At 43.4% G+C, this 14,123-nt stretch overlaps 1 protein-coding gene across 6 annotated transcripts in view; it reads right to left on the bottom strand.

The window, feature by feature from the left end:
* The window catches only part of YEATS2 (YEATS domain containing 2), a 43,820-nt gene that overhangs the window by 17,979 nt on the left and 11,718 nt on the right, over positions 1 to 14,123 (bottom strand). For 4 of the 6 annotated variants that reach the window (XM_048954725.1, XM_048954727.1, XM_048954722.1 and 1 more), the window contains exons 10-17: positions 12,382 to 12,621; positions 10,416 to 10,574; positions 8,108 to 8,211; positions 5,720 to 5,827; positions 4,457 to 4,630; positions 3,126 to 3,384; positions 2,169 to 2,330; positions 531 to 643 (exon numbers count right to left, since the gene is read on the bottom strand). In XM_048954725.1, the coding sequence (XP_048810682.1) occupies positions 531 to 643; positions 2,169 to 2,330; positions 3,126 to 3,384; positions 4,457 to 4,630; positions 5,720 to 5,827; positions 8,108 to 8,211; positions 10,416 to 10,574; positions 12,382 to 12,621 (1,319 nt within the window). The remainder of the gene's footprint in view (positions 1 to 530; positions 644 to 2,168; positions 2,331 to 3,125; positions 3,385 to 4,456; positions 4,631 to 5,719; positions 5,828 to 8,107; positions 8,212 to 10,415; positions 10,575 to 12,381; positions 12,622 to 14,123) is intronic. The other 2 variants (XM_048954723.1, XM_048954728.1) reach the window with 2 other exon arrangements.

The raw sequence follows: 14,123 nt of genomic DNA, 5'->3' as shown, positions 1-14,123 counted from the left end.
GCACGCTCCTAACAATCTGAGGCCTTGCCTCCTCTCCTGTTTCACATTATTATTTAGTTGCTCCTCTTCAAAGCCTTCATTCACTCGCTGTCATGCACAGATCCCTTCATATGATCTTCTCTTTAGTCACTTCTCTTCCTTTCTCATCTCTCAAACACCACCTTTGTTCTCCTGTCTGCACAGCTTTCCTACAACTCCTCCACAACCTACCATTCAAGGTATCTCTTCTATATTATCTTTGTCAAGTCACCTGTTTTTTTGGAGACCCTTGCTCCCCTGCCACCACAGGCTCTTTATTCTTATTCCTCTCTCAACACCACCCACTGCTTGCCATGAAAAAGTATTCCATGCTACTTTCTCAGTCTGCAAGGAGCCGAGCGATGAGGGGTGCTACTCAGTAAGGGGAGGCAAAGGGCAGAGATGCACAAGTACCAATAGTAACTTGTGCCTGACAGAGGAGAAAACAGCACAGCTTGCTAGAGGGCAACCTGAAATGTCCATCTGCTCCAGCTAGTGCTTGTGCCACTGACCTGGGGTGTCTGCTTCAGGATGTAGGATGTATAGGTGAGGTGCTGTGACAAGTTACTGCTTGTACTTTGGGTTCCTCCTCCTCCGCTATTTGTAGAGCCACCAGATTGGAGACCTGCAACCAGAACAGAAGGCTTTGCTCTTCTGCAATCAGACAGCGCCAGTTGCTGAAGTGTTCCTGTACATACAAGTATCTGAAAACAGCCTGCAAGATGCTTGCTGCAGCATGTTGTGTAGCTGAATATACACAGGCATAAATACCATAATTGCTCAGTACAGCACAGTTCAGATGTGCTGCTGTGCTCTCTGAAAGCTCAGCAAATGCAATGAATAAAGGGAGACATGGGGAGAATGAGGACTACTGGACATAGAAAGCTCATTCAAGGCTGTTGTAAAGTTTCTATCAAAGAAAATGCTGTACAACAGATATACAGTGTTTCTGTCAGTCCTTTGCAGGTACTGAATCTACAGCAAAAGCCCTGAAAACACAATAAATCCCATTGGCTTCTTAATTTTACTTCTGCTTACTGTTCCAATGCAGTTTTGTTAACATAGAGTGGATCATGGACTCTAACTGGTGTTGAATCACAACGTTTTGATATTGCTCTGCCTCCAGGAGGAAGAGAACAGACACAGACATGTTGTAGTCTCCCACTAGGAAACTAAGGTTGAAAAGCACTATGGCTCTGTCATAAATCACAACTATTTGCTCTCCCTCAAGGCTTGAGAGAGCATTTACTTGTTAAGATTGGACTGCCATCTAAATCTTAAGTGAAGAGGCTCCCATCATGAGTACAGCCCAGAATACCATCAACAGTACCCATGTTTTCAGTGACACTCTGCTACTATGCTGCTGGTGTTTACCTTCTTACATAATAAGCTGATTCTCTCTCACATCAGAGATGGAGACTTGCAAGCAAACACTCGGCACCCAGTCCATCTACCCCAGCCTCAAAGATGAGCATTCTAGAGAAGGCTCATAAAACATTTCCTATAGCAACAGCACGCTATTAAAAAAAGATGTATCAGCCCTAGGGACAATTTCAGCAACGCTGTTCTCCAGGTATTTCACAATACCTGCAAGCATGAAACTTGTTTTGAATCAAACTTGCTTTCACTCTATTAACAACAAATTATTTCTGCTGGTGTCAACAGCTTGAAATCAAACCTTTTATCAATATTGAAATCTATTTATTTCTCTTATTCCAGATATAGTTATCTTGTCCTCCTCAGAGCTAGTTTATGTTTCTTGTTTTCCAGGGTCTCATTCCATGACTTACTAATAGCTTTCAAAACTGCATTCAAACCAGCATCAGTTCTACATTAGAAAAATGCAGGCATCTCTCCCTATATATATCAAAGTAGAGTGAAAGGCAATCCTTCTTTGTGAGCTCTGAGAAAAACTGCACTACTTTCAGCACAGAAGGACAGATACTGGGAGCTCTACATGTAAAGCAGTACCATCTAAAACAGAAGGCAATCCAGGCTTAAAAAGCTCCATGTGCTGTGTTGTTGTGAACAAAGAAACTTCCTTCTGTTACTGCTTTCACAGTACGAGGACATGTTATAGCAAGAACAGCAAACATTAATTATGCAGTGATTACATTATTTAACTCATTAGATTTCCCTGCAAGACTAACTAGCATTATTTGTGGCTCGCAGTATGGCTCCCTGCGGTATGAGAAGCAGTTTTCCTTTGCCAGAAGGATTCTTGCTGTTGGTGGTGAGGTACAGTTTGGTGCCCGGTGGTAAGTTTGCCAAGTTTGCCAGGTTGGTGGCTGGTAACTGCAGTGTAGCCATCACTAGAAAGAAGGAATAAAAAAAAAAAATTACTCCTTGAAGAGGCCAGCATGCATTGAAATCTGCACAGAATGAAAGCTCTGGAAGTCCCACATATCTAGCCTTCAATAAACCATGCTTAGCTGCCATAACAGCAGATAAAATCCACCAGTGATGCAGACACTTTGAACAGGTCTAGGAAAAAAGAAGATTAAGTGAAACCTCTGCAGGTCACAGGCCAAAGAAATACAGTGGTGGAATCTGCTGGCTTAAGTTTACAGGCCACACAGCACATTTCAAACAGCCCAGAGTCTGAGCTAACATGCCCAGCTAAAGCCAGCTGCATGCAGAAGCAGGCTGGATGCTTCTGCCCAAATTCCCTTAACTGCAGGCACTGAGCAAGATGGGAGATGCAGTAAGAACAGCTGAGCTTTTGTTGGCTGGGTTCATGTGGGGCCCCCTGAGCATCTAAGGACCGCAGCGCTAGGCAGGACAGGAGCACAAGATCTGGCTTTGTGAAAGTTCATCAGGTCTGCAGCCCATTCCCCAGCACATCCTGCTGATCTCCACATCCCAGGGCACCCCAAACACCCACTGCCCATGTAACTGAAACACAGAAACAAGTACTCTGCTCCTTGGAGAGAGAATACTGTTTTGTACTTGTGCATCCTTCCCTCTTGCAGATAACAAGTTAACATTTACCACACTACAGATCTTTCTATTCATTTTCAAGTTTTTCCATCACACAATTATTTCAGATGTGAAGGAATCATTACAGAACCACAGTGAGCCATTAACAAGGTGCAAAGTCACTCTACCTGATCCTTGCGATGTACTTTTCTGAGCGCCTGTGGAAGTAACTTGTGCCTTCGTTATAGTCTGCACAGGCTGAGCTACGATTGTTCCTCCACCTCCACTCACGATGGCTTTGGCTACGCCTTGAGTCACAACCTGTTTTGGACCAACAGCCTTTGCCACTGAAGAACCAGACTTTGCCACAAGTATCTGGCCACCGCTGATAGCCACTGCCTGCTTCACTGTTGACTGTAAAGCAGAACCAACTGGAACACCAACAACCTGCAACAAAGAAGCACTGCATGATGTGACACTCAACCACTCAAGTTCTAACTGGTACGCTGCCTTCACCTCTAGGTATTTCAGGACAATTTGTATAGGTCTACTTGTGTATAAGGTTCTTTATCCCCACTCAACATTGGACTGGCAAGAAGCCAACCCCAGGTAAAGAGCAATAACCTATTAAACACAGCCAGGATTTCAGAGTACTCACAAAAGATTAAATACATTCAAATCACAGGGCAACTTCATTTTTCTCTGATATACAAGCAATGGAATAATTCCAACTAAGGATAAAGCTTGCCTTGGTGGAAATCCAGAGATTTAATTTCAACTCATTCATGGGAACAAACTCCCTGGGAAAACCATGGCCTCAAATTAGAATCTGCAGAGTGCTTTAATTTGTGTGTTGATATATCTGCAGGCAAACGCAGAGTTTGCATACCTGCTCAAACAGGCAAATAAGGCAGTAAAAAGGGCAATGCAAATATGTCCTTACGAAAAACTCAACCCTCCATATGTAGTCCATTGTGGTCAGCACACAATATCACAATCCTCACAATGCTGCATCACCCCTGTCAAATCAGTTCCGTAACCACTCACGTAGCACCACTTAAACCTTATGCTAGTTCTGGACCAGTCTTCACCCCTACTCCCTGTTTGTCCTGCTCTTTTATTTTTTGCTGCAGGCCTGCTGTCCAAGGAAAGAATTTACTTCCTTTTATGGAGAGACCTGGATGAGCTTCAGCAAAAGCTGATAAAGGCAGCCAACTTTCTGGGTTGTCAGGATCCAGTTCAAAACAAGCCTCCTCCTCACTGCTGCAAAGGGCTAGAGAGGAGTAGGAAATGCTTTCTGTAAGCAATGACACGCAGTAGCGTTTGTGTATGCTGCTCCCTTCACGAGGGCAAGAGGTAAGCACACCATGAGCTAACTGCACATGGGAAACTTGCTACCCAGAGCAGTGCTGCCTGTGCCTGAGGCACAACCAACCCTGTGGCCACAGGAGAAACATGAGGTGTTACAAGGCAAGACAGAAGGCTGACAGCCAACCAAAGATGCCCAAGTGCCTCATACCTTGGACTGTGCTGTCCCCTCACTCGTGCTCACAGCTGGCTTCTGCGGTGACAAGGCCAACATGTGGCTTCCTTTTACTGTGACATACTGCTGCACAGAGGTCTGCGTGGTCAGCCCTGCTGCTGACACCTGGGGTTGCTGGGGCAGCTCTCCTGGCTCCTGCTTTATTATCACCTATTAAGTAACATAATAAAGTTGACACAAAACAAAAGCCAAACAAAAAGCAAAAAGCAAACAACTAAGACACTGGGAATCATTTCTGGAACAGCCTGCCTGCAGGAACAGGCACACAAGAGTAACTCAGGCACGGTTCTCACACAGCACCAGGTGAACTCTAACTCATCCTATTGTGAGGGCTACTCCCAGCACACAAGCGTGTGAGGAGGCCTGTACTTAAGCCAGTGTTCCCACTTTGAAAGATGCTCACAGAAATTAAAGCATCACAGACATTTCCAGTAGTATTGTAAGTACTCAGTCCTACTAATGGTATCCTGCATCTCAGAAAGGAGACAGAACACTGTAAGGTTTCAAATACCTATGAACCTCCCTGCCCAAAATGTCCTTATTTTCTACCTTGCAAAATTATAATTGATATTATAGCTGTAGATACTGTAACCAGATATAGATACTGTAACTGGTTACAGATTATATTATTTTCTTGTGTACATTTCAACACAGTATGATTTTATCTGGGCCAAGCCATAAATCTAATCATCGAGATCAGCAACTTAAGAAAGGCCCTTGGTTTGGCAGGTGTTTTTTTCCCCCACCAGATTGCTGTGGATTCTGTAACTGCTAGGAAACACTCTTTCACCTTTCACTTCACCCAGTATTACCAGGAACAAATTCAAGGTGGTAACTTCTAAGGAAACTTACTCACAAATGGCAACATATCTGACACTCAGAAATCACCACAGCATTTCGTAAGAAACTGTTACAAAATGTAAAAGTAGGTAGATCTACTACTGTTTACTTATATGGTAGCTCACCAAATAAAGCCTTTAAAAGGATCAGCTTCAATACAACAGTGACTCAAAGGAGAACAAGAAAGGATGAAGGAGATAACAAAAGGAAAGATCATAGCAACAGCAGAGTCACAGGAAAAGAAATTAAGATTCATCTTTAGAGAGGGGCTAGAGAGCTCCTGGCAGCAAGACACACTGGTTCCAGTAAGCTCCACATGCACTGAAGTTACACGGTTTGTGGCAGCACGAAATGGTAAAACTAGGCTCCTTGTCCAGGCACAAATGCCAAGAGGAATACCTTTGTAAAAGCTCCAAGTCCTCCAGTGACTGATTTGGGGCTTTGCACCTTGGAATGACTCCCAATGGGACAAAGAGGTGGCATGGTGGCAAACAGGGAATCCTCCTGCTGCAAATAGGAAGATGTGGCACAAAGATTGGTGAAATGTCCAACAAAAGCAATAAAAGATTACTAATAGTGGGTGGCACGGACAATTTGGGCAATTCCGAATTACCTGAACAAATAAACCATTTCCAGAAACACTTAAGGAACAGGAATGTAACATACTTACTACAACATATAAAGCAAATTGTCAATTTACACCTCCAACAGCAGTAACTGTTTCTTACCACATCATACACAAATGAAAGAAACAGACAGGCCCCCCACCAGCTTCTTATAGAAAGCATTTCTGAGCTGTAACACTGAGGCAGGCTAATAGCTGCACGTTAAAGTCAAGTCTGAGTGGGTATCTAATCAAGGGACACAATACTGATGGGAGGGTGGGAACACGACTGAGTCAGACAATGTTCAATACTGTGCAATGACAGGACAAGAATCAATAGGCACAAACTAAAATAAAACACATGCTGTTTAAACATAAGTTGTTTTGTTGTTTTTTTGTTTTTGTTTTTGTTTTTTTTTTAAGCAGTGATTGAATTCTGGAACAGGCTGCCTAGAGAGGCTGGGGATTCTTCAACACTGTAGATACTCAACATCCAACTGGACACATTCCTGAGCAACCTGGGCAAGAGTTGGGCAGATGATCTCCAGAGGACCCTGCCAAATTCAACTACTGCACAGTTCTGTGTGCAACCTCAGAGATGAGTATCTAAAAAGAAACAGGCATGAAGGGAGGAAAAAAAAAGTTCAATTTAAATCTGCAAGCAAAATCATCTCGGATGATGGCAGCACAGTCTTCCCAGTCACAGACTGGCCCTGACAGTGAGGGTATCTAATGGAATAAACCACATTCTCACACCCACAAAATGGTGCATCTTTCGTTTTTGAATCTGTGGCTGTAGAGAGTCCCATGCATTTGAGGAATTATGGGACAGTTATATTTTGTTTAATTAAAATAACTGTACTACTTTAGGATCAGTGTGAAATCTACGGCTGCGGTTTCATGATTGCTTAGTCCATCCTTGGGATGGAACACAACCAAAAAATCCTCAAGACACTAAATCAATACTCCTGCCTTTCCTGTGCCAATGCAGACAGGTGAAAACAGATGAGCTTCCAACCAGATCAGTTGCATAGCTATGTGGCGAGCAAGAGCAAACCACTGCCAGCAAACAGGAGGAGGAGTGAAGACAAGGTCAGAGGCATGGCCAGCCCTTTCAAGAGCACCATGCATACTGGTCATGTTCAAGTGATTGAAAAAATGCAGGTTTAAGTCATTTAAAAAAAAAAAGAAAAAAATACAGAGGAAACCAGCATGCAGTGAAGAGATAAAAAGCACTAAGTGAAACACCACCTACAACATCACACTGAACTACCAGACAACCCTCCCTCTTAAAGAAACCACAAAATTACAACTTCCCACTAGCCAGAAGACATATGGACATAAATACATCTGCTTACAAAGTTAAGATTTCTTCTGTTTTAAATACCTTCAGATTTTATCCGAATCCAACAGAATGCAGCTCTTACAATGATACATGCCCATTCTGACTCATTTAAAACCTTACAAAAAGAACAGCCCCAAACCAGTATAAAACAAGTGACTTTTAACAGTTAACTAAAACCCAGCTGACGGACAGGCTCTTGGAAGCAGAACAGCCAGCCAGCACCTGACAGTTAAAGTGCTGCAAACCAGTCGCTTCAGAGAGCGATATTCAACACATTTTTCTTAACAGATGTGGGAAGCACTGCAGCTCCAAATGGGAAACAATCTGCTTTCTGCAAGCTGACTGGAAAACCTTCCCCTCCACAACCAACATTAAGGTTCCTGAGTCACGAAGACAGGGAATAGCTCCCATGAGCAGCAGCTGCTTTCAGGCAGAGGCTCACCGGTGCTGCTTGCCTGTCAGAAACACCTCTCCCACATCTTGTGCAGGGAAGGATTTTATCTGATAGATCAGCTCTGTATCATTTGAGCTTTGCAGATCAGAATGTGAACCCTATTGATTGTTACAAGTTCAGTTACTCTGCTATTTGCATGATTATTTTTCTGAACGTAGGCAGTTATAAAGTCAGCAAATTACCTATTTTAAGACTGCTAGGAACAGCTGCAGCATAAAATAATAAACCAAGTAGAGCTTTTGAAGTAGGCACATCTGGTTTAATTATATATTGTCATTAACAGAGCGAAACAGATCCTAGTCTGCTAAAAAAAGAGGTCTTTTGACAGATGAGACATTTTGAAAGCTGTGCCTTTAATGGGAAGCATGCCCATAAGAACATTACCTTGACAGCTGAGGTCACAAAGCTGCTCCCGTGGCTCTTCGGTACAGGAGACCCAGCCCCATGAGAGGCCTGACAAACGTTGCTCAGCTTGCTGGTGGGGCTCCCTGCGTGTTGGGAAACAAGGCAGACTTCAGGGCAGGGCAGGGAGCAGTGCCACTCAACGTGACACCCTTCTAACCACAAAGGAGGCATTTCATCTCAACTCTCTATTGTCCATGAGGTGCACATAACGAGGGACATCAGTGGGTGTTGGCATGGGCACAGAACAAACTACTTTTCATTACAAATACACTAGGTCCTTGTCTCCCATCACCTGTACGGAATAAAAAAGGAGACTATTTTTCAATACTGGAGGTCTCCCATTTCTACTTTCCTCCAGTTGGACCCCAAACCCCACATAGTTCTGCAGCTCCAGGAGGACAGCACAGCTCCCAGGTGGAGGGTCTGCAGGCCACACAGCTCTTTCTTCACTCAGAGCTGTCTGTTGCAAATTGGAAGATAGCTCCTGGATGACTGCCCGCATTGGTTACAGGTGAACTACAAGAAATGACAACAGTAAACAAGCTCCCAAGTTAGAATTTGCTGCCACAAATGTAGCTCCCTCTACTGCCTTGAAACCCTCTGAACCTGCTCTAGCTTTAGACATGGCACTGAGAAGGATCTGAGGAAGATGGCATGGAAGGAAAGGGGAAGGTCAGAAAAGAAGGGACACACTGGGTGAGGAGTAATGAGAGGAAGGGAGGGAAGACGAAGAACTGGAAGTGAGAGATGAAGACAGGTTCCTGGGTCTGCTCCTGGAAAGTGTGCCACAGTACCCACCTGCTGCCTTATGCAGGTGAGGGTCTGAGTGTAAAAGCCAGTGACAAACTTGCTCTGTATTAGCAGTGCTGTATACAACCCACAGCTGCTGCCCTGCAGCAATTCAGTTACTGCTACTAGCCTGGCTTTGTAGCTTCTTTTGATAAAGACATGCCAAAACCACAGTAAGAACAAGTTCATAGTCTCTCACATGCATTATAACCCGCACCTACATTTGTAAGTAAACTGTGCAGCCATTTCTCAAAACAACGGGATACATAAAGGCTGGCTTCCACAAAACATGAAGTTTCAGGTGTCACCCTCTTAAATATGATCAAAAGTTTTATAGAAAATAACTATTTTGTCTGAAATGTCACTTTCTACTCAATCCTATCTAGCTGCTGCTGCCAGAAAGCCATACTCCCCTTGTTCCACACAGGGCCTGTGTCCAACAACAAAAAATAAGGGGATGGCACTAATTTTCTGCTCTGCCACCCATCTGATTTGGTTTGTGTAGGACAGGGCGAAATGACAGGAACATGAGGGAAGGGAGAGGCAGCAGGCAGTTTTTTCAGGCCAGTCTGTACTGATATCACACTGATGTAGTGGGAAACTACATGAAGGTGCACTTCAGTAGCATTTGGACTTGAATATTCATACCCTCTAGTGCTTCTACAGACCCTATTCTCCATGTAAAGTTCCCCACTAGGAGAACACGACAGTCACCAAGCCACAACAAACCATGTAAGCAGAACAGAGTCAGGCTGGAGGTAAGGAAGAAACAGGAAAAACCAGCAAAAGAAAAACAAAAACCCTACTGGTGAAACCAACATATCAGGAAAGCCCCCAGATACACTAAAAACATTCAGCTACTACTATGTTTTCTCTACTAGTTCCTTCTGTGAGGAAACTGGACACAGTGTGACAGCAGCGTTAAGGGATTTTTTGGCATTTTCCAGCCATGTCCAAAGAACAGTTAGCACCACATGGACACTGCAGTTCAACAGCTGGTTCTAAGAACTACCCTGAGATGCCAGTAAGTACACACCTACACAAACACAAAGCATGCTTTGAAACACACTGGTCACAACACCCACTCTGGTAACACAGAGCTGTGGGTCACATCTGCACTGGACTCAGAACCACATCTGTGAGCTGCTGCAATTCTCCCCGTGTTCTCTGCCCATACTCAAGACAGTCCTTGCCCAACCACCTGTGCACTGTCTGTGTTTAAACCTCTACTCACCACACAGTCTGTACTACTTTCTCTCCTTTCTTTTATGGTTGTTAAGAACTTTTACACTATGTGCTGTTTCCTAAATAAAATTGAAGTCAACTCTGACACACTCTCAGCTGTGTTACAGGTCACTCAAGCAAACATTCTCTCTTTGTTGACTACAGTTCCAACTTTCCAGACTGAAATACCATGATTACACTATCATTTGAAAGGGACAGTAAACTAGAATGCGTAAGATGAAGTCACTCTGCCTTCTGGGGTCACACTACACACCTGTGCTTGTGGCTGCTGCTCCAACCATCTGTCCAGGCTTGTCCACAATAACATATGGATTATTAATGACTGAGCTAGCAGAGCCTTGCTTCATGTGCACCGGAGTGGAGGTTGGGGTACGAGGTAGCGGAGATGGACTAGGGGTCGATATTGGAGAACCTTCAGAAAAAAAGTCCAATGCTTCTATCTCATCAATGTTGTAAGAACACAAAAATACAGCAGTAGTAGTGCGTTAACAAATGATTAGAGAAGGAATGTCTTTGAGGATGCATTTCCAAGACTAAGCCAGATCACAGAGCTTGGAGAAGAGAGAGAAAGAATAAAGTAGGAGTTAAAGGAGTGTGAAGCATAAGAGCTCGTACCTAGCCTGGGCATTCTTTATCCATTGAGCCAAACAGGGTTCAAAGAGATCTTAGAAAGCCAGCTAGCCCATCCTTGAATTCTGAGGTGGGTTAACATCATTCTCATTGTTAAGTCCAGACTACCCAAGAAAATAAAGGAAGAGAGCTGAGCTCTTTGATATGCACTCTCTTTCCCTCAAGGAGCCCATAATGCAGGCATCCAGGCCAAGGACCAAACAGTTCATGTAAAAAGGCTGCATGAAACAGCAGCCAGCAGCCAGGCCAAGCCAATCTTGTCTCTTCACTGCTCTCATGACAGCAGATACCCTTGAAGGCACATATGCAACTTGGGGGTAAGAAGGCCAGGAGAGAGAGAAAAACAGAAGCAAAAAAATGCACAAGGGGGTAATCAAGAAATGTGGAGAAAAGGACAGGCAAGAAAGTGACAAGATGGCAGCAAGTAACTAAACTTCAGCTGCTTGTTAATCTGCTTTCTTGGCAGAGATTTACTATTAAAATGGAGTATAAATAATCCCTATGTCTTATAAGCTGCTGTTGGAACCTGGAAGGGTGATGCTTCTCAGCAGACAGCAGTCTTGGAGGAATGCTTAGAGAAATATTTAAACAGCAAAAACCAACAGAGAATAATCCAAGGATATTGAGAAAGATAGAATGCACTATACTTCTTGCTTTCTGGACAGGCTTGGAAAAAGAAGAATTAGTAGAGTGAAGATTAGCAGCAGAGCTTATTAGAAGATTAGTAGTATTTTATTGAGAAAGAAGAAAGCACAAGGCATAGGTTCAAATATAAATCACTACTACTTAAAAGATGTCACAGAAAAATATTGAAATCTAAGAACAAACAAAAAACCATCCTGATACTTGAGAAAAATAACATGGGAGCAGATCAGAAAACACACAGTGATAGCTGGTGCTTCATTTTCTGACATTCAGCAGGTCATCTCCCACCTTCACACGTGACACAGTGAGCTGCACGTAAAAACTTTCTGATGCAAAGTATCTTCCAGTGGATGGGATCATGCCCAGGCAGGGAAAGCTCTATAAGCTAAGTGAATAAACAGCACCTTGGCCACCACTGGTTGAGAAGTTACCCAAAGAGCACCCTATTACTCACTGCAGCGAGCTGGAAATTTAATCCAGAGGGTGCACTTCTGGAAGAGGAAGACCAAAGTCGCTCCATTTGAGGAGATATCATAAGTACAAGATGGACCATTTGAGCAAACAAGGTTGAAAATTCGTCACCCAATAATCAGAACAAAGTTCTTTTTAATCAATCCCTGTTGTCCAGAAGAGGAAGGGAGAAGAATGGCTTCTTCCCACATACAAACAGCACATATGGAAGAAGCATCCTTGCCTAGGCCTTTCTCTCCAGTTAAAGACTACAATCTTCATCATTCATTATCAGGGAAAGAAAAGTTCTCATCCCTTTTTTGATTTGATGCAAAGCATTTCACGCTTACTAAGTGTGTTTAGCTCCTCATTCTAGTTTCCTACTGCCTGATGTTCAAACACAGGCAGGCAGGGAAAGGACACAAAACAAGTCCAACTGGTTCAATCTCTGGTTTTCCAGAGTGAAGCACTCAGATATGTAAACTAACATTCACCTGATACAATCTTGCAACTCATGGTGATAGGCTGGAAGGATTTTCCTGGCGACTCTGCAGGGCTTGGAATCTGACCTTGAGGCACTATTTTACAGCTAGCTGCAATGGGCTGAAAGGCTGAATTTCCATGAGAGCCAAAGGGAACTTTCTGTGTGGCTAATTTGGTGGGAGTCCGTTCTATCGAAGATGGCAGGGAATAAAACGTGGCATGTCTTTCAGTTTCAGCATTCCCAGGGAATCCTGATTAAAACAGGGAAAAGAAGAAAAATAATTCTTAGGTTGAGAGGCCTAATGCCTTACTGTGATTCTCTACATAAACATAACTAGGATTCAACAAATACCTTCTCAAAGGAAGGAAAGAAGGAGACAGCAGCTGGTGGGAGGTGCTGAAAAGGGAGAAAGGGTGATAATGGATTTCCTCCTAAGCAAGCCTGGTGGATCTGCCCCTGAGCCAAAGAGCAAAATGCTATCATACACAGCCTGTTCAGCTTTGGTAGATCACCAGCCAGTGTGCAGTGTCTTATGAAAAGGCCCCTCCAATGACCAAAAGCTGCTGGTAATTCCATGACCACAGTCCGGGTTCTGCACAGCTAAGGCAAAAATTTCCTTCACAGGAAATCCCTCAGTACATCTGTTGGAGTAAAATACAGGGAGACCAACTACTGCCTTTGACCTGGGATAAAGAATCTGTCTTACCTGAGGTAAAAGGAGATCAGTTAACCCGATGAGAGAAGCTATGTCAGTCAGCATGGGAGGCAAGTATACTTCCTCCCTCTTCTACAGCTACTGCATATCTTCATGCTCTGATAAAATCCTGTGCATTTAACATTTGTTTCCTTTCCCCCTTTTTTTTTTTTTTTGGCTGTGGCTCCATGAGAAAACACTGCACTCAAACAACAGACGTTCTTGCTGAGCCATGACAATGCCCCTGGCAGAATGCATCATGCAAAACATCAGCACTGCAGTCATTCCTTAATACAGGAATCAAGATAGATCACAAAAGGAACACAGTCGTGTTATCTGATCATATTTAGAAATACAAAGTTGCTGTTTCCAGCAAATTTCTCATATCAAAACACGTAAACCATCGAAGACTCTTTTTTTTCCCAGCCCAGAGAACTGAGGCTTATCTTCACACTGTACGTTCCAGAAAAATAAGTTAAATGCTAACAGAGATGCAGTTTTTCCTATTTCACATAAACTTAAAAACAGAATAGTGTGTCCACCTGGCCAGCACCCAGCTTGCTTCAGGCAATTCACATGATGCTGCAGCATCAACTGCTGGCACGCTGCAGGGCACTGCACTGCCAGACCTTTCAGGGAAGGTGAGAACCAGACTGATACACGAATGCCATCCTTCAGGCAAACAAACACAACATCTTTTTTGTCTTTTTTGCTCTGCCCTTTCAACACCTCAGTTACATTAGAAGATTTTTTTTTGCAAGCTCATCTCATGTTAGGAACAAACATAAATAACTGAACACACCACTAGACTATCAAACATAACACAGTCTGCAGAAACCTAGCAGCTCTCTGAAAATAGAATGCAAAAGTTCTACTAAACAGCCTTTGTCCAACTGCGTGTGCTGCACACGTGCCCACATTCACTAATTTTAGAAAAACAGCCCACTATGCAAACTACAAGTTGAAAAACAAAATGAGAACGGTCACAATTTCTGAATTGTGTTTCCTTTTGCACTAATAAAATAACCACCCGGGGCAAGCAAGGAGCACAGAATAAA

Source organism: Lagopus muta, chromosome 9 (assembly GCF_023343835.1).
Source record: "Lagopus muta isolate bLagMut1 chromosome 9, bLagMut1 primary, whole genome shotgun sequence".
In the NCBI taxonomy this organism is placed as follows: Eukaryota; Metazoa; Chordata; class Aves; order Galliformes; family Phasianidae; genus Lagopus; species Lagopus muta.
This window is presented reverse-complemented; position numbering and strand designations above follow the sequence as displayed.